Source organism: Taeniopygia guttata, chromosome 7 (genome assembly GCF_048771995.1).
Source record: "Taeniopygia guttata chromosome 7, bTaeGut7.mat, whole genome shotgun sequence".
NCBI classification, from domain to species: Eukaryota; Metazoa; Chordata; class Aves; order Passeriformes; family Estrildidae; genus Taeniopygia; species Taeniopygia guttata.
In genome coordinates this window covers 16253377-16279353 of record NC_133032.1, presented here as the reverse complement: position 1 = coordinate 16279353, position 25977 = coordinate 16253377, and the positions used below count along the sequence as shown (strand labels likewise).

The following is a 25977-nucleotide window of genomic DNA, read 5'->3' as shown; positions in this document are numbered from 1 at the left end:
TGTGTTTTAGCATTGACGATGTAAGGAATAGAATTAGGTTCGTTTTTCTCTGGTTTCTGGTTTGCAAAATTTGCCTCTGAAAGTTACTACACTTGAAATGTTTTTATTTTCTTAAAATGGTTCTGAAGTTAGTTTTAAACTTACTGTTTGACAAAGTAGTTAGTCAGCTTCTTGATCCTTGTGAAAACAAGAAACACAGGAACTAAAATCCTGTGTGCTTTCAGACAGTTCTTAAATTACTCCCTTGATGTAAATCTGTCCTATTTTCTGATACAATATACACACATACAGAGTGTTTATACTCATTGTTTTTCCAGAATACTACTTAGCTTCTGTAAGTGTGCATGCAGTCTCATTTTCAGGGTAAGGAAGAACAGTGTGGTATAAACTATATCCTAGTACCTTAAATAATAGGAAGCATACCTGTGAAACCTCTTCTGTCCAATTTCTATGCTATTCAAGAGTTAAAAATCTTTGCAACTGGCTCTAAGTGGTTAAAAGGAAATTACTTCTATAAACTGATTAGGAGGAGGAGGGAGAGGAGGAAGCATTACAACTGGTGCTCAGATGCTTTACTTTTGGCTGTGTTTTTATTATTTTATCTTCTAGTTTTGTTTGTCTGAGTTGTTCCTGATTTTCTGTGTAAGGGTAGAAAGAGTGAACTGAGGGTGGCTAAAAGAAAAGCTCTTAGATTTTCACCTTGGGTTGAAGGTAATTTGAGAATAGGTTGATGGACAAAGTATTCAGCTGTTTCTGGTAATACTTTTTACATCTGAAAGAATGAAGAAGACCCTAACATTTAATGTAATTGATAAAATAATCTACATGATAACTAGAACACCATTTCTCAGTCAAGAAAAGTGCTACACAGAGGTAGCAGGAGAAGTCAAGTTGTGGTTTGAGGTTTTATGTTTGTTGTGCTGTGGTGGTGATGGCTTTTTTCTTGAGCTTTGGTGAGGTGTTTTTAAGGCTGAAAATGTGTATCAATAATTTAGAGTATAAGGGAGTGCACTTAAAAAACAAAAATAGAATATTCCAGAAAACTGAGAGTTCAGGTGAAATTGAAATCAGAACACACATACAAGAAGTGCTAAATGACGGTAACTGCAAAAATGTAGTTGTCTTATATGAGCATAACTAACTGGAGAAAAATATCATTGAGATCAACTTAATTTAGGATTTTAGTTTATTTATGTATGTAGAGATGTGGTATGGCATCCTTACAAAGTGCAATTAGTTGAGTAGAGACTTAGAGAACATTAGAGAAATTACTGGTAAATGATTACGTACTGTTTGTAGGCAGCAAAGAGTAGTGCTGAGACATAAATTTTTAGAAAGGCAAAATTTTGAGGCATGGTTTTGGCAAAATTATTTTTCACTCACTACCGAAAAATATTTTCAAGGTCACAATCTGAGTTGGAAATCAAGGGAATCAACAGAGTGCTACCTTCTGAAACACATTCGTAGTGTTTGTGGAGGTTTCAGTTTAATGAAATCATGAATAAGTCCAATAAATGCATTTTAAATTGCTTCTCCCACAGTGTGGTATGCCTGCTAAAAAAGTGACTGATGCACTTACTTGTGTATTCTAACACCATTTCTGGTTATGACCAATTCTCTGCAGGAGTTGTTCTTATTGGGGATATTGCTTTAAATCTGTTACTGCGTTTCTGAATTCAGAAGTTTATCAAAAACAAGTCAGATGCTTGATATAGTTAGTACATTTCATATGTGTTCTAAAGGTAACTGAGTCGTACTATTTTTTTAAACCAAAAATCAGAATTGCTAGAATGTCACCTAATGACCTGCTTTTCCAAGAAGTGAGTTAATAAAACATTATTTCCACTTGTTTGCAGAGTAGAATTGTCATAGATGATACATACCATAGCAAGCCAAGTTGTGAACTTTCAGGGTTAGTGACAGAACCAAATCTGTCAGGTCGTTCACACACTTTAACCTTCTCTTCAAATGAGGTGAGTTTCAAAGTGTGTATATGTGTGTTGTTGATGTTGTTGTTCACACTACAGCATGTTTAATAGAAACAGATGTGTGTACGTGAAACTGGATGGCTGTTACATATTTGAATGTTGAAGAGCACTGTAAAGAAGCTAAATGAACTAAGGACATGCACTAGTGCATGACACATCAGCCTGTGTGCTCTGATCCTAGTTATATCATAAAAAATCTGAATCTGAACTCAGTGATCAAATCAAAGTTTTTAGTTTTAAATATAACGCTGTTCTGTTCCACTAATTTAAAGCAGCTTCCCAGGTGAATGAAAACTGCAACATTTTTGACCTTGCCTTCACATCTTGTGCAAGTTTGTTTTATGATAAAATTTCATGTCAATAAAACAAAAGAAAAAAGGAAAGAAGTCAGAACATGGTGGTTCTGATATATAGGTAGAAATTAGACACCTGAAAGTGTGTTCATTCCCCTGGAGAACTTACTCCTTTGGCTACAGCTGAAGCCCAAAGTCTACACTTTGGTAGCATTCTGAGATATTGTCTCATTTGGTGTTTGACTGATAGACATCTTAATAAATTCTTTAGTTTAGGAAAACTCATTAAAAATAGAACATCGTTATCTTATGTAAAATGAATTAGAGGGCTTTCCAGACTGGTGGTTCATGAATGTGATGGGATTTTTATTAGCTGTCTTAAGTCAGTCATTGGTGAAAATCTTGTAATAGCCTACTAATATGTAGAGAGTCAGCACAGTCTTACAAACATTGTTATAAATTCACTGACATAAGCATCTGAGGTGTCAAAAATAATATAACTAGTTTACAGGTTGTAGTAGTGCATTAAGGTTTTGCAGGGTTTTTTGGAGATAATAGTCTTGGATCTAATGAAAACGAGAGGAACTCCAGTTAATTATCTATCTTTCAAAATACTCCCTGCAGTTTTTTGAATGGAATGCTTCATGAATGGAATATGCATTTCTAAAACTTTCAAGGAGTATAAATTGTAAGGCTTTATTGAAGATGTCTTCTTGAATATTGTTCTTTGATCAGTATTACAAACTTTCAGTAAACTTAAGCCTCTTTTTGTTATGGATGAGCTCCAGTGTTCTGTCTAGTTCATATGTTGCTTATTGTCCTGGTTTTGCATGACCAGTGAAAGCTGTTTGTATCTTTTCAGTAATTACATTGCGTATCAAGGGTCTACTCTGAGGAAAACAAGGAACAAACTCTGAACTGTTTCCTCATCTGGAAAGCAGTATATGTGAAGAAAAATAAGTAGTTCTATTCTTAGGAGTTTTTCAAAGTTTGTAGTCTAGGTCTGGGAAAAGTAATCAATCTTACAGAAATTTAAAGTATTTCAAATCACAGAATCGATGGGTTTGGAAAAGATCTCTGAGATTATCAAGACCAGCCTATGACTGAACTTGAACACCATCTTGTCAACTGGACCATGGCACTGAATGCAATGTTCAGTCTTTCCTTAAACATCTCCAGGGACTCCACCACCTCCCTGGGCAGTCCATTCTAATGTTTAATCAACCTTTCTGTGAAGATAGTCTTCCTGATGTTCAACCTGAATCTTACCTGGCTCGCTGAAGACTATGTCCTCTTGTCACGGGTTACCTGGGAGAAGAGGCTGCCCCCCCCCACATCACTACACCCTCCTTCCAGTGAGTTGTAGAGAGTGATAAGGTCCCCTTGAGTATCCTCCAGGCTAAACACTCCCAGCTCCCTCAGCTGCTCCTCATGGGATTTGTGCTCCACAACCTTCACCAGCTTCACTGCCCTTCTTTGGACCTGTTCCAGCACCTCAGTATCCTTTCTGAATGGAGGGGCCCAGAACTGGACACAGCACTTGAAGTATGGCCTCACCAGTGCTGAGTACATGACAATCACTGTCCTGGCCCTGCTGGTCACACTGTTTCTGATACAGGCCGGGATACCCCTGGCTTTCCTGGCCACCTGGGCACACACTGGCTCATGTTCAGCTGCTGTCTACCAGCACTCCCAAGCCCTTTCCCACTGAGCCACTGCCCCCAGCCTGTAGCACTGCATGGGGCTGTTGTGGCCAATTTGTAGGACTCAGCAGTTGGTCATGTTGGACCTCATGCTCTTGGTCTGGCCCATCGATCCAGCCTGGCCAGTGTAACTCCAGCTCTCAGAGAAGTGGGCTATTGCACACTGCCTTATAAATCCTGGAGTTGTTGGGAAACTGGATGGAAACACCTATTGGAGACCTAGCTAGGGGCAGCACTGAGGAGTCTGCCTCTCTGCTGGACAGGTGCTCACAGGCAGTTTGGGCACATGGCTGCCTGGTGAGAGCTCAGTTGTTCGTAGCCAGCTAATTACAGTAGAGGCACTTCACTCACAGGTGGTTAGCAAGCTAGCTGGGTAATCCTTCTAATGTTCTTAATATGTTAAATGGTGTGATGGCAGTGGTGTTTTCTTGGGCTTTGTATTTTTATCTCCATAGCTTTCTGAGTCACATGCATGTGCAGGAGCACATGACTTTGTCATGCTTTCATACCTAGAAGTAGCTTTAGTTCTGCTTTCTAAATTTGCAGCTAATCTCTTTCTTGTGTGTGTAGTGGCTGTTCTGGGGACTCTTAACTTAGGTGTACAAACACAGCTTGGCATGTTCCTTCTGCCTCTGAATGGACATATTAAATATCTGTGAGGAGATGATGTCTGTGTTTTAACACAGATTCAGGTGTTGCTACTACTTCTGGTTTTAGGGTTCTGTTTTACCAATATGAAGTAGAAGGAGTTTGTTAGCAATTAATGATGCTGAAGGTGTAATTCATAGCTAAGCCTGGAGACTCCTCCATAGTGCAGTATGTTAAATGCTCTAATCTGTGCTGCTTGGACAAACTGGTTTAGAGAGCCCTCAAGATTCTGTCAGGGGACAGCAATTCTCTGACAAAATGAAAAAATCTGAGTCTCATTCTTTTTTTGACAAGAATACATCTGCAAGTAGTTACATTCTGAAATTACAGAAGGGAAGTTCTGCCATGGCTTGCACAGATTCAGCAAATCTAGAGTGAGTTCCAACTGGAATGAAACACTTTACACATTTTTTCATGTAAAGGAGATACACAGATACACACTCCCACCTCAAATGATAAAAATACATAGATATATTAAAAAATACGTATGTGGCAACAATATATTTTAGTATTTCTTGTGGCTGACAGACCACACCTGAGATACAAGTCCAACTTAAAATGAAAAGTGTTTTCCCTTTTTTATGTACTATTCATGAACACTTGTTAGTATGAGGCAAAGTTGCCAATATATTTTTATTATTGCACTATCAGGTTGGGGAGTACTGTTATGTAAAATTATTTTAAATGAATGTGCATTTTTAAATTCCCCTGGTAATTTATCCAACTAATCTTCTCTGTATGAAGCATCTCAAGCTTGATGGCTTGGCTAGAAGACTCAGTGCTCCAGTTGTCTTGATAGAGGTGCTGTATACAGCACTTCAAGCCAATCCTCTTCTAGAGCCCTTTGCTGTTATTTTATGCAAATTGCTATTCTCCTTTCACACATCAGCAAGGCGGATGCACTTGTTATATCTACATAAGCATTTTGGTTTGGATAAGGAGTTCATTTTTGAAATAAATATTCTGATTGTTCCCACTTGCCTTACTTCGATTTATCTCAGAAATCAAATCAGATGTGCTTCAACAGTGGTCCTGCTACGTTCCAGCAGCTAGTAGCCATTGAGTATTTGTGATCACACTAGAGCTATTTGGAAGTGAAAATCCTTTGAAATGCTTGTAGTGTGGATTTTCAGACCTCAGCACAAGCTGTTCGGCTCTACAAACTCATTTCTATTTGTATTGCCTCTTAACATAGTCCCTGTCCCTTGTTTCACAGACCAGGGAAAGCAAAACCATTTCAAATAACATGTAGTCCTTCAATACACTGGAAATTTGAAAATTTTGTGTGTCTCCTCATACGTGTCTTCCATATTGCTTGCTTAGATCCATTGTGTTGCATGATCAGATCATGTGACAGGGCTACATCTCACTGTCTTTGACTTGTAATCACCACAATAATTTTGTTATATCAATCAACTCTCATAAATATTCCATCAAACAAGCTGGATTTTGTGAGATCCGTTTGGCTGGCAGCTGTAGTTGTTCACCTGCGACTTAACGGTCATCTCTCAAATCTGTAACTAGAAAACTTTTTTTTCTGTGTTTTCTGTTTACAAATGCCTGTAAAAGGGAATGACTCGCTGGAAAAGGGGAGAATATTTTCTTCTGTTTGCAAATATCTTGGGTGAGCAGTCTAATGCAGCCTGTACTCAGTCATGAGCTGGTGAGAGATGATTGTGGATAGTTAATAAGACTTCAGTTAACTGATGTTAGTGATTCAAATACTACACTGGAATTTCTTCTCTACACACACTGAGCTTTGTTGTGTAGTTTTTCTTTTGTGATGAAGTAATAGTGCTTCAGGACAAACAGCAGTACCTTTTCCCCTCTGAAGCAAAATGAAATTGAAGCAGAGTGTCTCAAAAGCTCTGTGAGCTGCCAAAGTGTATTTTCAGTGGAAGTCTACAAGCTGTTATGTTTCTGAAATGGTCATCTTCTATTTGGGCAGACTTTATAAAATGTCAACGTAATAGCATTAGTTCAAAGAACAGACTTCTCTTGACAAATGTACAAAACGTAACAAACCTGTACCTAGGACGTTCACCACATTTACTGACTACTAGAATTGCTTTTATTCTGGATTTCCATCACTTAACAATAATAATGGAGTTGAAGTTCTTAATAGTTCTTCATGCTGTGTAAGGTAGCATTTAACATTAAGACCGAGCTACCTTAACTGAGGCAGTGTGTACACTGTTTGGATAGGTCCAATTTACCATTTATGTTCTCTGTTTCTGCCTTAGTTTGTGATGAATGTTGAAGTGTCTTGTTTATAGTAAATTAGGCAAAGCGATCTCAAGATCTTTACTTTTGGAGTAGAGCATGTGTGAAAATGCACTTTGTTAACCAAACTAAACTGACAACTGGAATTCAACATACAGTCAAGTAAAATATTGTTTATGGTGACTTTTCTCAATTGGTTAGGCATTGGATGATGAACTTACAACAACAGGAAAGCAAAATCAGTGGCACAGTAGACCTATTTCTGAATGGACCACCCAGCAAGTATGCCACTGGCTAATGGGAATGAACATGGAGCAGTATATTACGGAGTTCACAGCTATGAATGTAGATGGACAGCAGTTGATGCAGCTCGACAGTGAGAAGTTGAAGGTATGTGCACATCCCAGGATGGATTTGTAACTGTATAGGTTTCACTGCTTATTTAGACATATATTTAATCTACAAAGTCCAGTTTGCTGGTTCTGTGGCTTTTTAAGGAATAAGAGTTATTTGCTCTTGTTATTTTGAGTTGCTTTTGAAATACTTGGAGACTGTATAGTTAGGTGGTAATTAGTAATTGATTGTAGAATTAAAGGCTGTTTATAGTCAGAAAAATAACAAATATTGCTTCCTTGTTTGTATCTTGAGGAAATAAAAGGAACCAGAATTGTCCAAAGAGTCTTGATAAATCTGTCACCAATCTCAACATAAAGTCATATCAAAACAAGTTCTGGCCAACTCAAATAGAATTGCAGGATCCAGTTTTAGAAATCTGTTTCTTCAACATTTTCTCTTCAAATGGGAAGGCTAAAACCCTATCTGGTGACATTTTAAATGTTTCAAGTTTTTTATGCCTGCTGAAAATACATATTCTGAATATTTTGATCCTTTTCTTACCATTTTACACCTGGAAGCTGCAGTATATATGTGTCCCTTATAGTTCTGGTAAATTCCTGCAGTTTTTCTTTCTTGTTAGATTACGAGACTGCATTATGGACAGGCAAGATGTGCAGCTAGAAGAGGTTCATTGGTCTACTCTGGCATAAGGCAAATTATTATTAATGATCAATAGCAGAATTTGAGGAGCTTAGGGGGAAAAAAGTTGTTCTGACTTCAGTCTCAAAAATATGCCTGCATTTTAAATAGGCATGCAACACTAAATGTCCTGTATTTTACAAAACTTGGTGGGCACAGAGGGAATAGCAGTGACTGGCCTGTGATTCGCTGTGTCCAGCTGCGGAGCCGGGTCGGACACTCGGAATCGCGTGCTGCCACCTGCCGTCCGCAAGTGGAAGTGTACCGTCCGCTTCCTGAGCCGCCTCGGAACAACTCACTTCAAAATCCTTCAAATTAAAGAGTTCTTACTCAGTAAAATTTCCTCGTGTATAAAAAGAGCTAGAAAAAGATCTGGAGACTAATACCAATGATGTTATCTTCTGGGAATTCTCAGGGGTTTATATGTTTGTAAAATGCAACATGAAATTGTTATTTCAAAACTTAAGAGGTGGCCTTGGTTTTCTTACCTGCCTTGTTACCCAGATGATTATTTGCAGTGTTTTTGCAGCCTTAAGTTTTTACCTTTCAAATAAACAGATTATCTTGTCAAAAAGTGAGTGACACTGTTCTATTGTTAATGCACAAGCACCGTTAACAGTGCTGTTGAAAAAAATTACTGATGAGGTTTTGTTTTGTTTTCCTCCTCCAAAGGCTTTGGGAGTTTCCAGTCAAAATGACCGATCAACAATAAAGAAAAAAATTAAAGATATTAGAAAAACACAAGAAAAACTGGAAAAGCAGAAGGAAAAGGTTCAAAAGAAGGAGAAAGAAGTTCGCAAGACTGGCAGAGTTGTGGCCACTCTTGAATCAAGCTGCTAAAATTACCATTTTATTTTAATGCAGACTTACCTAATTTTGAGGAAGTTCAGCAGATTTGTATATAATTGTACAATTGAGGGAAGAGGGAAAGTGCAACAGTTCAACGTGGTAGGTGGTTTTTTACTTTTTAATTCTGGTCCCTCCCCATTACAGCCCAATAAAATGAAATAATATTTTCAGTATTTTTATTTCTAGTTGACTCTGCCTATACTAATGGACAATTTAACTTTCTGCCTTAAGTAACATTTCTGCTTCTAAGGTGTGTCATATGCCCTTTCCATCGAAATTGATGTTTGTGGAAAGTAGAATACTGTATTAAAATCATTCCAGTTTTAGTCAACTAGCATTTGATAGAGCTGAAGGTGATAGAGGGACAATAGAAAAATCCTGCCAACAAATTCAGTCTGTGACAGTCTGTTTATCTGTTGCCACTAAAGATGTATAGTAAAAATTAAGTTTAAGAAATGGTAATGTCGAATTAATTTAAAAAGAAAGCATGTATTCGAATTTAGGATTATTTTAATTCTTTTACTTCTGGAATTTCAGTCAGAGTTCACTTTAGTAGCCCATTGTTTTTGAATTCTATGTGTTGCAATTTAATGAGAAAATAACAAGAAATACTAAGTCGTTTTTCACAAACTACATATCCTAAGCATAATGCTAAGTTTTCTGTACACTCCCTGTATGGTGTTGGGACATGGTTTAAGCCTATAAATAAGATCCTTTTTAACCTATTTTTCCTAAATAATACATAGTTTTATAGATTTATGCTATGAATAAGATCAACTTGCAATATGTGTATTTCTCTTTTCTACATGCAACAAGATTTTCTGCGGACCAAATTTATATATTTGCTAAACAATACTGTTTTTCAGACTTAAAATACTGAGGGAAGAATTGTAGGAAAAATTATCACTGACGCCCTGGGTTTCTGCCTTGTATTTAAATGTTCAGTTGTAGACTACAGATTATTTCTCTTTAAAGGAGGATTTGATTCTTGAAATAGCTTAGAACATGACTTGGTGTTTTGTATATTTACATACTATTTTCTAGAGATACTACAAGAGCACTTCCTTAATTTAGATTATTCCAGAAACATAGATTAGATTAAATATCAGTTCCACCATAGAATGGACTAGAACAAAACTTACGTAGTTCATTTATGTGGACCAAGTTCTCCTTTAAATCTATGGACTCTTTTTCATTTCAATTAAATGAATGAACTTCACTGTTGGTGTTTCACATTTATTATTTTTTTTTTTATAAATGTCTTAAGAATTTCAGTAAAAGGACTGTGTGGAAATGCTTCTGCACACTAGGCATTTCCAATATAAAGTTTGAAAATCTTGGTAATAAATACTTTTTAAAAGATATTATATTTCATTTTTATGCATTCTTTGGTCAAGATTTAACTAATTTACTTTGTTTACAGTAGCTTTGAGTTGTATGCCAAACTTACAGACCTTGAACCAAAGTGGAATGCTGCCCTACTGATGAAAGAGAAAGGAATTAGAAGTACGGAATCATGAAATGCTCAGGTTCTCCCACGTAAAACACCATTTAATTAATTCAGTCAAGAAAGTTGAGTATTTTCACAGCTAGAACAGAGAATATTGCTAAAACACTGTTTTACCTTTTTTCTTCAAGTGTACTGGTTGCACCCTGGGAATAGTTTTCTTCTGAAAGAGGCTAGTGGAAATGATGGTTTCAGAGGTTTCCCTGTGTGCAAGCTGTAGCAGGTAAGGAGGGGCCATAGCAGGGAGGATAAACTCCCCTGGCACCTGAGAACACCAATTATCGCAGCCCACAGCGTTTAACACCTGGCGGATGTTGAACTGGGCTGGATGCACGGAGCCAGCTCAGTACCAAAGCTACACAGTCACCCAACAAAGTTTCATTTTTACAATAGTTTTAATGAATAAATGCAGCAATTCTTTCAAAAAATTAACGCAAACCAAGATTAATTTTACAGTGCAAGACTGAGCTAATTTGCATACAAAACTATTAATCTCAGCATTTTGATAGTATACTACTTTTCTGTAGTGATTCACTTCAGATTAACCAGTGTGCTCACAATGACTTCAGTGTAGTAATGAAAATACTAAACACAAAAGTTGTCTTCTGCACTTCTATAAAGCAAAAGTTATCAAAGATCAAATTTTTATTTATGATTAAATATTGTAGATCAAAACACTGCATTGTTTTCACCACAATCATTTGGGGCGACAGTCAAAGAGATGACTACAAATATAATAATACAGCAAGTTGCTCTGGTAATCAGAATTCAGTTGATAGTTAGCTGAGAACATGAAAGAGCCTTTATTACAGTAATATCTAAAATACTTAATAGACTTTGTAGTAAACAAACTGCTAGCTTTTCTTCAGAAATACTGCTTGTAGTTGTCCAGTGTTACTAAAATCAATTGAGTTAGTTAAAACATTTATAGGCTGGGATGCTCAGCTTCAGACCTGAGTTTTTAAAAGCCCTTGCTGTAACTTTCAGCTTTAGTTTAGCAAAAGCAATAGCTGCAAGTGTCCCTTCCAACATTTGCACAGGCCCCATTTTACACTACGTGGCATTTATCACATCCTCTTGCTGGGCCAAAGAAGAGAACAGCTGCCAGTTCTCCTCACTTGTAGCCCTGCAGATTGAAAGGTGTGCCAGTTATCAACTCGCATCCTTGTAAGGAAGAATTAGGGGCCTGAAGGTGCCCACAAGCTTGAGTGGAATAGGTAACCTTACTGATCTGGTGACAATTAAGATACAATAATCCTCCCTCAGACTGTCAGTTTAACTGTATACAGCCCAGCCTGTAATGCACTTCTGTTAAAGTTATCTGCATTAGCTTAACCAGGGTAATAAAACCATTTTGTTGTTTTGCAGAACTTGGCTAGGGAGGTAGCAAGTGATAAATCTTGAATCTGGCTCAGCTACAACTAGAGTAGCATTACTTCAATTTCCAACATCCAACTATTCCCTTCACTTGTGGTATCTCACCTTCTGCTCTGCAAAGAGATAGTAAACTAGCAAAAGTTAGGCTTCTTGTTTCTGAGATGGATTATGCATGTCTGCTGCAGAACAAAACCCACAGAATTACATGCAGTTTAATTAACTGAGAAAAGGATTGGTTCTCAATGGCTTTAACTGCATCACTCCAGAAATGCTCAGGAATGACAGGGATCGAGGTGCAACACAGATGTGTATGATTTGAACAAAACTCATACAGTTGAATTCTTTATTAGGACTCTGTACCTGAAATGCAAGATTCATTCCCCTCTCTATCTTCCCCTGTATGTTCTGATTTGTCTTTACTGATTAACATATTCTGGTTATCATGTTTATGTTATAGTGTGACTTCAGTTACTACAAAAACGAGGCTAGAAGCATATCACAAATGCAAAGGTATTTTCAAAAACTGCTAATTCCACTTACTCTTACTTACTCCTGAGAAGGCAGTTTATACTGTCAAAGTAATAGAGATGCCCTATGACAGACAAATTTTAAGAATCGGTTTATTAAAATAGTTCCCATTTATATTTAAGTCAGAGATCTTACAAAGGCTAGAATGTTGATACTGCATTTTGATATGACCTATAGAAATACAGGCAAATGCAAGACTAATATTTCTCTACTGTATAAAAGCTAATGCTGTTTTTTAATTCACAATGATCAGGGCAAGGTAAGTTTTTCACATCTATTATATATTCACATTACAACCAAAGAAATAGAACTGATGCCACGTACCTGAGATACATCATATCAGTAGTAGCAGTTAAAAAACGCTTTTAAAAAATTTTTATCCCTACAGAGTTGTGATTTCTACAGCTGAAAAAAAAACCCTTGATGTAGGCAGTGTATGTAGGCAACATATCTAACTTTACAAAATTAAGCTGCAGCATGCTTAAGATAAAAGAACTGTGCCATACACTTGCAAAGGTATAGCTGTGAGCTCAGTATTTCTTACACAAATTTTTCATTAGTCTGTAGAATTGTATAATGAAAGAATGTTCCAATTACGTTTTTAATAATTCTTCTAATAAAATTATTTTTTAATAATACAAATTAATACCAGATGTGATAGCTGTTGAATTGATCCCTATAAAGACCAAAATATGTTCCTTTGACTTAGCTCTGAAAGCAGTCATAAATAGAAAGTGGAACAAATTAAGTATGACCTTTTTTTATAAGTGCATGTTTGGGGGTTTTGGTGGCTGTTGGTTTTTTAATTTCAGAAAAGCCTCATTACACTCCAATTTCTGTTACACCATTTAAAATTACTTTCACATATCAGAAGTAGCTCAACATCATAAATTAGATCTTCTAAATTCCCTTTACAGACAAACCTACTTCTTAGGAGCTGCTGAGGAGAAAGCTACATACTCCGAAAAGTGGTCATGTCCTTTGGCTCACTGCTTGGCACACACCAGTCATCAGCTTCATGGTTTGCTTTATAATGTTTCCAGGCTGCTTTGTTGTATACAGGGAGTCTTTCAATTGATTCTGTTGATAAGGCCTGTAAGGAGAAAAGGCTCTAGCTGATGAGTCTTTTTAACTGAAGTTACCATAACAGAACAAGGAGTTCCATTAGCAGTTCAGATTAGAGTTGCTGATAAATGTAAAATCAGAGTGTTACAGCATACCTTGATGTAAATAACTGCATCTGTACCATAGCCTTCTAAGGAATACAGTTTCAGGTCTCCTTGGAAGTACTGTGCATACAGACGTGATATAGGTAAGCCATAACCAAATCCAGCCTGATCAGGAGAAAAAGTATACTTCCATTAATTGCATTAATCAGTGGCATTTTCTGTTTAAACTTAATAGGTAAAATAGACAAACTAAGCATGATGTTTGACAATAACAGGAGCTCAGGTGTAACTGTTATGCCCTCCACCAAGCTATTATATACCCCAAAACCGGAAGAATACATGAATGATTGTGATTATGAGAAAACTGTTTTGATTCCTTTGTTAGGCAGGGGTGGTAGATAACACTTCCTGGATTATGGTAGCTTATTGAAGAGATTAGAGAAAACTCTGCTGTGTGTCTGCATGATGCTTCATGGAGCCACTACTCTTTAAGTACACAGAGTTCTTAAGTCAAATACATGTCATCATCAGTACATACAAAAAAGGTTCAATATGCAACACCTATGACTTTGCAGCTTATACTGAAATTCTACTAAGCCCTGGCTGCAGTAGCAGGACAGAGCCCTGAAGTGTTAAGCGTGATTTTTTGTTTAATTACTAAATATTTTGTTTAAATACTAATTTTTGTTTAAATTTTAGAGGTAATCTCTCAGTGAGTGTACACAACAGTCCTCTGTAAAGATTTCATGTTTAGTAAGTTGCAGAGTCATCTACATGCAGAACTATATATATTTTTAATGATGCAATGTGAAAGAATAAATACAGGAAAGCTGTTCAGAGATTCTAATTTCTGAGCACTTGGGTTTATTTCTTGTGCATTTATTACATTCACATGAGACCAAAGTGGATTCTTCATATGCCCTGTCACATCTATGTGCCTTCATCCTTGCTGGGAGTTGGTGCAATTGACTACATAATACAAATGAACTATGGCCTTGATCTAAAGTCACTGCTATAATTATTCCTCCTTCCATTCAGTGGCTACAAAAATAATTCTGAATCCTGCTCTCACTGCAGTATATGCAGCATAGCTAAGTATTCTGCTTGAGGTGCTGATCGTTAGATTTAGTAGATAAAAAGAGAATCTTGAAAAAATTTAAATAATTTTTGGTATTTTGTGACATTTTTCATGTATTTTTTGAAAAATACTTTAAGTGTGAATTAAGTAAAATTCAAATATTACCCAATGTAATATCTATAAGCTCAGTGTTTCATAGCTTTAGCAAAATGGTTTTTGTGACAATTAGAGCTATCCACAATGCCATGGTATAAAAGTCTTGCATACCAAAGGTGTAGCTCGTGATGTCTCAACACGAGGACGTGGTGCTGTTGAATACATATAGTTGAACAGTCTGTCAATTTTCCTCATAGGAACACCACCACCACGGTCACTCATCTGGAACAAGAAGGAGCATTTAGCTTTATATCCCTGAATACTTTTTTATAAAATATATCTTCTCTCAAATAATAAGCCAGAGAAAGTTATGGTAAAGTATTATTTGAAGTTGTCCCTACTAAGTTACAGATTTTCTTTAATTCTCACTTTCAACAATGACCAAAGAGAGATGAATCCTTCCCTTTCATCCTTTATCCAAAAATACTGCCATAAGAAGCATTTATAATCTCTTGGAGAAAAGGAAATTCTGCTTGACTTCTGCATTGCTTTTATCTTGTTCATAACACACTTCTGTCTGAAGTGATTATCTATACCTTTTAGCAAATTCTAGGTTCTCTGTGTATTTTATCTTTTTTTCTCAAGAATACTGTCATTTAAATATAATTTACTAAAACCTTTTACTTGAAGGAGTAAGTCAAAGGAGTTGTTTTCCTACAGTTTAGTTAGACCTATGAAAAATCCAGTGCTTGCAGCTGGTTGTTGAAATCAAACATGAATGTTGTACAGAAAAAGGAAACTGGAAACTGTACTTCAGGAGCTTTGTTTTGTGTGGAATACAAAATATATATTTCCCTTCATTTGTTTCACACCTGTATAGCTCTGTCATTGTCACTTAGATGTTGATGTTACAATTGTATAAAGATGCTACTTCATTTTTAGTCATGGTTGCTTCTAAGCTAGGCAAGACACAAGCAAGTATAGGATGCTATTGCAAAGCCCTCAATGTGACTGCAGCCTCTTCATGAGGCAGTATGTGAAATCCCAAAAGGGCTTTTTACTTACATGCATCATCACATACAATCTATTGATGGAACCAGATCACCAGCTCAAGTTGCTAATATGCTGCTCATGACAGGAAAAGAAAAGCCTAATCAAAATAACTTTCAGAATAGAAAAAAAAAAAAAAAAAATTAGTACCTTCACAGTTAAATCCTCATTTCCCAAGGTGATGTGTACATGAATTGCAGGATAAATGCTTCGATCAGCATGATGTTCCATGGTGGCTCTCATTGCATTCTGTAATTTTCAAGTACAACTTAAATCCTATTCACTTTCTATATTAACTTAAAATATCATTTAGTAGTTATTTTTATAATATATTTAGAATCAGAACAAATATGTATTGGTTTAGAATTTTTTTTTTATATTCCTAGTTTATTCAGTATCAGTACATTTAGTTTATTAGAATACTGAGACTTGAAATATTTAATTTTTTTAAAGGAAATGTAAACTGTTTAATGTACAGCATTTGTGTTCTAGAATTCTTCATAATGCACATAGTACACACAATCTGACACAAAGTCCAAGAAAAGTCTAGGACTAAACTGCGGGAGAAAAGCTCTGTAGGATGTGTTACGTATTTTACCAGATTTAAAAATACAGAATTTATGGGATATCTTATTCTCACTTGCTTTATTAACTACTTTCATCATACATTTTAAGGTTTAAGATGTCTATTCAGAAGGTATTCAGTGGCTAGGTTAAAGAGATACATCTTCCAAAGCTGTTAATTTTCTATGCATTTATTGTTTCTCTAATAGTACAGGATTGCTGTGTTGCTGCAGTCAAATGGCAAGAAGTTTGTACTTGGAAAAACACGCTGTGATCTAGAATCAGTTTGAAAAGTCAAAGTAATACAATCTCATTAAACAAAGATGTATGAAAGAATTGAGTAATTAATGGTAAGTGCACAGACCTTGAAAAGTTCAAAAACCATGTGATAGAGATGTGATGGCACGTACACCACTTGCATAGGCTGTCCTGGTGATTTAGCTGGAGAGAAGAGAGTCTGAATAACTAAACAGCAAATGAGATGTCTTTTATTCATTCCCACAGTAATTAAAAATGTGAATTTGTATTGTTAAGTTTAAAGAAGGAAAATTTGAACAGAAATCTTTTGAAAAATTGTATGTTAATCAAAAGTCATAATCAAGATTTTCAAATGTTGCTTGTTGCTTTAGAAATTAATCTTAAAACCCAGTATGGGATCACTGTCTAGGGCATATCATGCTTTCAAATAACCTCATAGGTATCACAAAGATGGAATAGAAAGTATTGTATAAATCTTTAACATTATTGCAAAAAATGCAGAGAGGGTGAGATGCAGATTGTCAGGTGAAGAAACATGAAATCTTAGTGACGGAAGGAGCCTGCTAAAATTTATTCTATCAACAGCTGTAGAATCAAATACTTCTACTCATGTCAGTTTTCTGGTTAAAGGTAGGAATGAGGAAAGCATTGTACCAGATTTAAAAAACCCAGTAGGTACAGAGAACACATGAACTATGTGAAAAGCAGAACATTTCACCACCAGCTCCTTTAGAAGAATGTCCACATTCACTTACAATTCAACTCTTCAAGGATAAGTTCTGGAGAGCTCATGTAATATAAATCACAAAGTGTCTTGGCATTTTCATAGCCATCTATAATAAAAAACACAGGAAATTACATTTCGCCCTCCCACTTTTTTTTTTTTTTTCTCCTTCAGAATCTGCCCAAAAAAAAAATTTGAAAGTACTGTGCATTTTCAGGGAGATTTGTACTTTTCAGAAAAACTGTGTTTATAGGAAAAAGAAACAAAACTGTATTTCACTTATGTTTCTGGTAGGCAAGAACAAAACAATATATGCCTATCAGGATGTGTATTTGCTCTTAGTATATACTCTCATGCAAGTTTTCAAGATGCTTATCATCTGAATTTACCTCTAATAACTTCAACAACATTGCAGTTAGGATCAATGCTTCCAATATGTTTTGGATGAGCTGGATTAATTTTCCCACCAAACAGTAAAGCTGCCAAAAAAGAAAACATCATTTAATATCCAGTGTAACTTTATAAAAATTTTACTTTGTGTCTTCCATTTTGCTAAATAAAAAATTTATAGGAAATCTATAATTTCAGTCCTCACCATACTGAAAAGCCTACAATTAATAAATATTTTAGGAATTGTATTAAGAATGAGTTATAAACAGCAAGACAAATAGTATTCTCCTAAGTGGCACCTTAGTACATATTAAGCACTTAAAGAAAAATACAGTTGGCATGGTACAGATATAATTTCCCCTCCTTTCAACACTTACAGTGTTGATTAAGGAGCATTCTGATTGAAATGCGACTCATGTAGAAGCGGTCTAAAAAATACTGCACGTTCTGTGAGGTCACTGGATCAATGCCAAAGCTTTCCTTGTATTCGATTACTCCTTGAGCCATGGTAGGAATTACATCATTGTGGCGATTCCGGATTTTTATCACAGTATCTGTAAAACTAAAATGGATACATTGTTGCTACTTCACTTTCAAGGGAATTTAATCCTCCAGCAAACAGTGCCTGTCTACAAAAATGAAGACTTACATACAAAAATATCACGTCTGCCTACTGCACTAAGAAGGCAGGTTAAGTCTTTACAGCGCATTTCAGGTGACTAGCATTGAAACAATCAGTAGTCCACTATTTTGACTGTTTATAAAATTATTATTTATTTATTAAATAATCTTGGTATCTGCCAAGAGAAAGAGAAAACTGTGTCAACTGTTTTCATGCAGAACAACCTGTACCTGTCAAATGGCACTTCTGGTCAACTAGCACTGACCAAAGCATTCTACAGAATGACATTATGCTGAAGTGCTTAACTTCCTGTGTTAATGTACCCTCCTTTTTTAGGGACGGGATGACATTGCTGCAATTCTTCTGTAAAGATCTGAGATAGGAAATGTTTTTTCAGATATTGTTTTTTTGCCAGTTCTTCAATACAATATTAACAAGATATATGTGACAGCAAAGCCTTACCTGTGAATAGCCCCTGAATCTTCTGAGCTTTTGTCCTTAAAGTCAAGAATCTCCTGAAGACTTTGGACATACCTTTCAATGAAATAAACAGGATAAAGATCAATCTAATATGCCTCCCCAGATCTCTCTGGTTAGCAGTTTGTGGTCTTCCAATGTTGTGTGTTTCCAAATCATTCTACCTGTCTCTCTGTGAATTTTGTTAGATTCCTTTGAATCTGTTTATAAAGTTTTCTTCCAAAATTTCCAGAGCAATGAACTCCACAATTTAATTAGAATGCATAAAATATCATCTTTGTGTTTCAAACCCAGTAGGTGATCACTTATTTGCAGCCCCTGTATGTTCCCGTTAGTAGAAAAATCTTTCCATTTGCGCACGATTTAAGTATTTCTGCCATCCCTTTCCTTAGATACATATTTTCCAAGCTGAAGAATTCTATTTGGTTTCTCCTCACGTAGAATTGTTCCAACCCCCTGATTATCCCTCTTGGTCTTTTCTGTTCAGGATGGAGCTGCATGCAATTCAGGAGAATAATGGGCTAACACAGTGGTACAATTATATTCCTACCCATTGGTTATTTAGTTCCTAAAACTATTTTCCTTCTTGCCATCAACTGACATATGCAGAAAAATATTCCAAATAGCATCAACATTTCTTTTTCCATTGTAAGGAAGCAAGCAAACAGGAGAGGAGGTTCTTCCCTGTGCTCTACTTTGCATTTGCCCAAATGGAATTAATTTCCCATTTGATCAGTGTCATCTAGTATCATGAGAATGTAAGCATTTGTGTTTCAGTAAGAATTCATTTAGGTATCCTTATTGATAGCTCTTTTCATATTCAGTCATCTAGTCAATCCCACTTACTGGCAGATTTTGGCAGATATCTTAACTTTAAAAGCCCTTACAGAAATCCTTGTGCCTTTAGCAGTTACCAAACAATCTCTTTGTTTTGCTTTCATCTTAAAAAAGTTTATATCTATGTTTCTTACTTGGAAGCAAACTTTACTTTTCAAATAATGTCTTTTTTACTTTAATACCTTCATGTTCTCTCTGTTGTTTTATGTTTTGGCTTTGGGACTTTCTATTGCTTTTTCTTCATATTTTCTGTACCTTTACTCTCAGTCTGTAAATGGTTTCTGCTATCTTTTGCAAACATTTTGTGCCTTAGTTTGCTTCTGTTGTTTTCTTCAACTAGCTTCTTCACTGTTAGGTAAATTCCTTATTAAACACTCTTTTGGCAGATTTTTGTTTAAAAAAAAAAAAAGTTTGATTCCTCATACATGAGTGTGTGCAATGCTTAATGATTTTTTAAATACCTTTGCGGGTTCTCTGATTGCTCCTAAATGCTTTTTTCCCACATCTGTAAATTCAGTTTCTGATCACTGGTATATTTAGAATCTCAGTATCAATAAGTGATGTTCATGCAACAAGCTTACGAATGTCCTTTCAGTAGAAGAGAGTGATTTCCTCCAACCTGTGTATATGCAGGTCACCCTTCAAGGAATGGAATGTCACTGTTCTTACCAGCTCTGCACCAGCTGAACTGAAGGTGTTCTTAGGAGGTTGTCTGGAAGCAAGCTTATTTCCTTCATTATGTTTGCCAATCTCACAGGCAACTCTTGTCGCAGAAACATAAACGAAGTCTTTTCACAAGCATTTTCAGATCCTAAGACCAATATGACATCAGAATGAAGTCAATACTATGGTAGAAAACTACACAAACTTAGTTGCTTGCATTAGAGGCCTATACCTTGAATTCAAGGCAGACTCTCCCAGGCTGGTAAGCCTGTGTTTCTTTCATGGCAGCAGCCCACTTGTGTTTCAAAATTTATTGCATACTGAAACCTTCCTCTTGCAGTAATGAGAACTTCAATATATAAACAGAAACTAATGCAATGGTTACAGACCTTTACTGTTCAAATTTAAATATGGCTTCTATCCATGTCTATTGTTCAATTTATTTGCAGCAAACTCTAACCAACACTGTCATTCTGAGCACATCAGAGAAGTGAAACCAGCACAGGAAACTATGAGAAGGATGCTTGAGAAAGTATCGTAGTCCCATACACCCTGCTTTTCATCACTGATCTTAGTTAATTATCATAACTCATTCTCAAATACTTTGAGAAAATAAATTCAGAAATAGAGATCTCATTTTCAACTGCATCTGTTGTAGTTTAAATTCAGTCTTACAAGAACAGAAGTCAGGTGAATGAATTCACATGAATAGTGAGAAAGAAATGAAAGCAAGACAGCTACTCTGCTTAGCCATTAGGATACTAATACAGTTAAATTTTTACATTTTTAAAAGCCAGAAGTGGAAATACTGCCTCTTTTCATAACTGACCTGTCCTTTTGGGAGAACAAGTGTCATCTGTGGGGGTGGCAATTAAATGTTTAAATGTCTTTATTAAAATCAAGACCTGCTTTTACTCCCACAAAGCTTGTTTTCCTAGGTGAGAAAAGAGGGTGCAGAGTGGGGAAGAGACTAAGAAATGCTGTACTTCATTGTCAGCCAGACTTCTTTCTAGACTTAAAGACTGTCACATAAACAGCATCTGAACTTCTAACCTGCCCATCTGCTGCAGTGAAGTGTCTACTTCAGGTCTCATGTTTCACAAAACGTATCTCCTACAAATTAACTCCTGTGTTACTGCTCAGTTCACTCCTTCCATTTGGCAAGGGGAAGTTGGAGAAGATTAAAGGAAGGGATGAGGAAAGAAAAAAGGAAGCCTGGACTGCCTTAAACATGAAAAATCTTCACCACATTGAAATAGAGAAGTTTACTTTAAAGCATGCAGACTCAGACACATAATAAACTACACTGATAAAAGAATGTCAGTTAATAAAAAAGTGAATAATTTACAAGAAATTCCTCCACAATGGCATTTACCAGCACTATGCACTGTCTATATATGACCTCTGCCTAGAAACCTTTCATTCTTCTTCCTAGTCAGATTGCACAGGCACAACTGTTACTGGCCTTTCCCTTTTCTTGGGTAAAAGTACAAGAACAAATCAGATTGGAAGTATGAAAGTGTAAATATAATCTTTAAATGCCTCATATACTTAAAAATTTTCATTTTACAAAATAGTTTTTGTATCTGAAGGCCTTATCTTTGTAATCTTGGTGAAATACGGAAGGCAGTATAGAGCAGGCAAATTGAACAGGTAAATGACTCTTTCCAGGTGCAGAAACAGTCTGTATCTTGGCAAAGAATGGGTAAAACTCCTACAGAAAATACTGTGGTCTTATAACCCAAGACCAGACCTAAATTTGCTTACAGAACATTTCATTTTTTAAAGTTAGCTTTACCAGATTTTATTATTTCCTCTTTGACTGTTCTCACTCTTGCAAAAGGAGCAAAAAAATCCTTAATGAAAACACCATCAGATAATAATGGCTACAAAATCTCTTATAGAGAAATATTGCCTCTGTCTTGCAGTCTTTTTTATTTGTGTTATTAGTTTTTACTCTCTGTAAAGATTATATCCTTAAGGAAAAGAGAGGAAAAAAATACTGTAGAAGTTTTCAAGATTTTTACCTAATGTTCAGGTACTAAGAGCAAAAAAGTAGTCTATCTTTTGACACAAGGAAATAGTGTGCCTTGAAAATAAGCACTGATTTTATGGTAAGCATTTTATCAGTAGTGGTAAGATAATACAGGTCAAAACAAACTCTGAATTGCAAGATTCTTTGTTTAAAAGTACAGTAGCAACAGAACATATGGTGGAGTTCCTGTAGGAATATGGAGTTTTAAACGTCAGATACATTTCATTGCCACAAGGGAAACATTGAATAGATGGATGAAGTGATAGCAGATAATTGTGAGAAAATCTTCTTTGTAAATCTTCCTGCTTATATAAAGTTTGGGGTTCTAGGATTAGTTCTCACTTAGGTTTTATTTGCAAAACTATAAAAAGACACGAAACTATTAACTAGTTAAATATATTACACATAAACAGGTATGTACACCAAAGTGCCTTGGGTACAGAAAGAGAACGTGCTATAGAATGGCTCCAACCTCAGGCTTTGAAAAGGTGCCTCAGTGTGACTTACACAACCTTTCTCTATGTGGTCTTTGCTTTGAAGCAGAATAGAACAATTCCTGTGATCCCTTTTGTTTCCAAGCTGATAGTCAAGTCTGGAAGCATTCGGAGTGGTTTTGGCACTGAGTGTAAGATTGAGTATCCTGTTACTTATTTACTCATTTTGAAGACTAGATTCCAAACCCTCCAGGATGGCTCCCGGTGTCTACATCCTGTTCCTTCTCTCACACACCTTCTAAACAGCAGCATTTGGATAGGATGTTTCTGTAGGGCACAGGCCAAGTGACTGAGCAGTGATGATTGTTCCGGCCCCTCGCTGCCAGCTGAGGCTAAACGCTTCGTGTGTTTGGAAGGTGCCTTTAAAAGGCTGCATGCTGCTTGGCAAAAGGCTTAACCAGTCTCACCTGTCTGAGTCACTGCTCTAACGCTACCAGTTGTCACAGCTGTTCCCAACCTCTTCCCAACACTGCGGACTCTGCAGGAAAACACCCGACTAGCCTAGTGGTGCCAAAAACCGGAGTTTTCAGCTAAATTTCAACCTTGCCATAGTTGCGGTCTCCGGGAATGAGCCAACCAGGCTCCCTTGTCCCAGAAGGAAGCAGAGCCCCTTTCTGCAGAAAGCACAGCATTAACAGCTAAGCAGCAGCCGGGCAGCGCTGACGGGGTGAGGGGGCGTGGCCGTCCCGCTCCTCACAGGCACCTGTGGGAGGAGGGGCAGCGGTCGAGGGCGGCTCGCCGGGGACTCACCGAAGTCCAGAAATTGCTTCATGGAGAGCGGCGAGGGGGAGAAGCGTGAGTAGAAGTCCACCTGCTGCGGGATGTTGCCCGCGGCAGCGCCGCGCAGAAGGGCGCGCAGCAGCCTCATGGTGCAGCTCCGTCCCCTCAGCTCAGCCCGGCCCGGCCGCCATTTCCCGCCGCGCCGCTCCCCCGGCCCCTGCCCAGGCCGCGGCCGCCTCCGCCGCGCCGCCGGGAGGAGGTGCCCGAGGGGGGTGGGCGTCTCCGCCCGGCCCGGCCCGGCCCCGCAGCGGCGCGGGGCGGGGGAGAGGGCGGCTCTGAGGGAGCTCGGAGCTGCCCGGCGGCGCCTGAGGCCGGCGCTCGGCTATCCCCTGCACCTTGGGGCCCGATGGGAGAAGGCGACGCTCGCTTCGTGGAGGAGCCCGGCTAGGCGCAGGTACGCGGCGTTACGGGTGCCGGTGCCGCCGCCTGCCCGGCCAAGGGCTGCGGTGCGCCCTGCCCCGGCGGGGAGCCGTGAGGGCTGTGGGGCGGGACCCGGGACCCGCGGCGAGGCCGAGAGATGCCCGAGCACCAGCGGCTCTCGCTTGGCATTGCGGTGCCCGGGGGCTCGGCCGTGCGGGCTCAGAGCACCCGGGGCTCCCCCTCGCCCTGGGATGGAGGCGGAACGGGAACTAGAGAAACTCTCAGAAGCGCCGGCGGGAGGGCAGAGCCTCACCCGAGGGCATCGGCCGCGCTTGAACAGCCGCGTGTCTTCTCACTGCCGCACCTGTGTCTGCCCAGCTGCGGGGGGGGCTGGGGTTTCTTTCAGTCGCTAGAAAAAAGATAATCAAACAAACAAAAAACACAGAGGAAGAATAGGGCTTCTGCCTTTACAGATGCATTCCTGATCGGTCAGCAATGAGCACAATATGCGTGTGTATTGGTAGAAAAACACTTGGACTGTGTGTCATAGTGAATCACTTTACTGCCTGTTAAAATTCAATATGTGAGGTACCAGACTGGGTATTGAATAGTTTATTGTCCTGCTGTGGTAGAAATATCTAGAATACTAACAAAAAAAAGGCCACTAATGGTGATTATAAGCATTTCTGATAAACTTACTTCAGTATATAACTATCTTTGACACTAGGCTCTCATCTCCATCAGATAGATCTATTGCTACAGGTAAATTTTGATACCTGGTAGCTTGAGCTAGGTGCCTCAAAAGAGGGAACCCCAGACAAAGAAATTCCTGGGTAATTATTATTACAGTCTAAACTCTGCACACAATAGTGTGGATGAATAGCAATATTAGAGTCTAGGCCCTTCTTGACCTTCACTGTTTTGCTCTTTTGTTACCAAGTTTTTGCCACGTGGTCATCTTCACATCCTCTTAGGTCTGTTTCTGTGGTAGTTTCAGTCAGTTCTGGAGTCCATGTTATAATGTGGTTGCTCAGCTATTAACTTTTGAGTAATATTTAAATTACAGTTGTGTCTAGTCTAACTATTGGTAATGTTTAGGGTGTTAGTTCCAGGTTTCACTGTGATACATCTTTGACTTCTGCAATACAACCATATAACTCAGCTTGCTATAATAATTCTAGCTACTTCTGCCAAGCAAGCACATAGCTACTTTCAATATGAATATGAATTTTTCAATCATTCTACCTTTGTTTTGATAAGCATACCTTTAATAATTTGATTAATAATTTAGTATTTGATACTAGTTTAACCCCGTGCCCTAGCAGAGTTTGAAGGCAAGGTTCACTCTGTTAATTACTACCTAGGCCATTATTCACACACAGGGACAGAGGTGTGTACATCTATACCTGTGTACAAAGTTACTATGGAAAGTTCCTCTGGAGTTCAGTAGAATGCATCAAATCCATTTACATTTCTCAGCAGTCAAGAGTTGCTCCTCAAGGCCTGTAGGGGAATGGTCTTTCCTGTATGGCAGGCTTGAAAGTTCATGAGCTCCAGGTGGTGTCCCACCTGGAGAGGTGCTGATCACAGCCTGCTGGGGTGTGGGAGAGTTCAAAGGGCCTCTGGGGGTGACAATTCCTGAAATCATAGAACAGTCAATGGTTGCTCCTGCAAGAAGGATAAGCAATCGTTTGATGGCTAACCTCATCTCCAGTGGAGATGTGCTGGTATCATTCCCAGTGCCATTCCTGAAAAGAGAAAACAATATCCACAGTGGATTATGCCCTGCATTCATTTGATTTTTCTATTGTGGATATTAGTATTCGCCCCATAAATTTGTTAAATCAGCTTTTCAATATTGATTGGTTTCCTGTAAACAAACCTTGTACCTTTGACTTGTGTATGACCTGATAGTGAGGTTGGATATCCTATGGCATCCACTAGAGCAGTTCTGGTACAGCAGTCACATTAATCGGTTCAGTGCTTTGTTAGATTCCTCCCATTTAAGGTTGTCTTATTTCTTGTTAATGTCGCATTGAAATACAGAAAGCATTTGATTCAGTCAGCTTCCTGGTGCAGTTTCCTGAACTGCACCAACAGTATTTGAGAAAGAAGCAGGATTAGACTGCTTTTTTCATTGGGTTTGTAATCCAACCATACCTTAATCTTTATGCTGCAAACCGAATGGCTTGTTCTGCTCTGGCCAGGGAGTGCTGGCTAATTGGGCAA

The 25977-nt window shown here is 37.9% G+C and overlaps 2 protein-coding genes across 8 annotated transcripts in view; one reads left to right on the top strand and one right to left on the bottom strand.

Annotated features, from left to right (window-relative positions):
• Positions 1–10101, top strand: part of LOC100217844 (neurabin-1) — a 58365-nt gene extending 48264 nt beyond the window's left edge. For 6 of the 7 annotated variants that reach the window (XM_072932253.1, XM_072932255.1, XM_072932252.1 and 3 more), the window contains exons 17-19: positions 1857–1973; positions 7057–7245; positions 8563–10101. In XM_072932253.1, the coding sequence (XP_072788354.1) occupies positions 1857–1973; positions 7057–7245; positions 8563–8730 (474 nt within the window). In that variant the 3' untranslated portion in view covers positions 8731–10101. The remainder of the gene's footprint in view (positions 1–1856; positions 1974–7056; positions 7246–8562) is intronic. The other variant, XM_041717525.2, reaches the window with a different exon arrangement.
• A 521-nt stretch (positions 10102–10622) lies between these two features.
• Positions 10623–24401, bottom strand: PDK1 (pyruvate dehydrogenase kinase 1). Its single transcript, XM_002198820.6, has 11 exons — positions 23359–24401; positions 20086–20227; positions 18565–18636; positions 17858–18042; positions 17480–17569; positions 17122–17199; positions 16473–16549; positions 15695–15793; positions 14666–14776; positions 13372–13485; positions 10623–13244 (listed from the first exon to the last, which is right to left on the bottom strand). Exons 1-11 carry the CDS (start codon positions 23474–23476, stop codon positions 13104–13106), a joined length of 1227 nt encoding a protein of 408 aa, XP_002198856.1. The 5' UTR covers positions 23477–24401; the 3' UTR covers positions 10623–13103.
• Positions 24402–25977: the final 1576 nt, after the last annotated feature.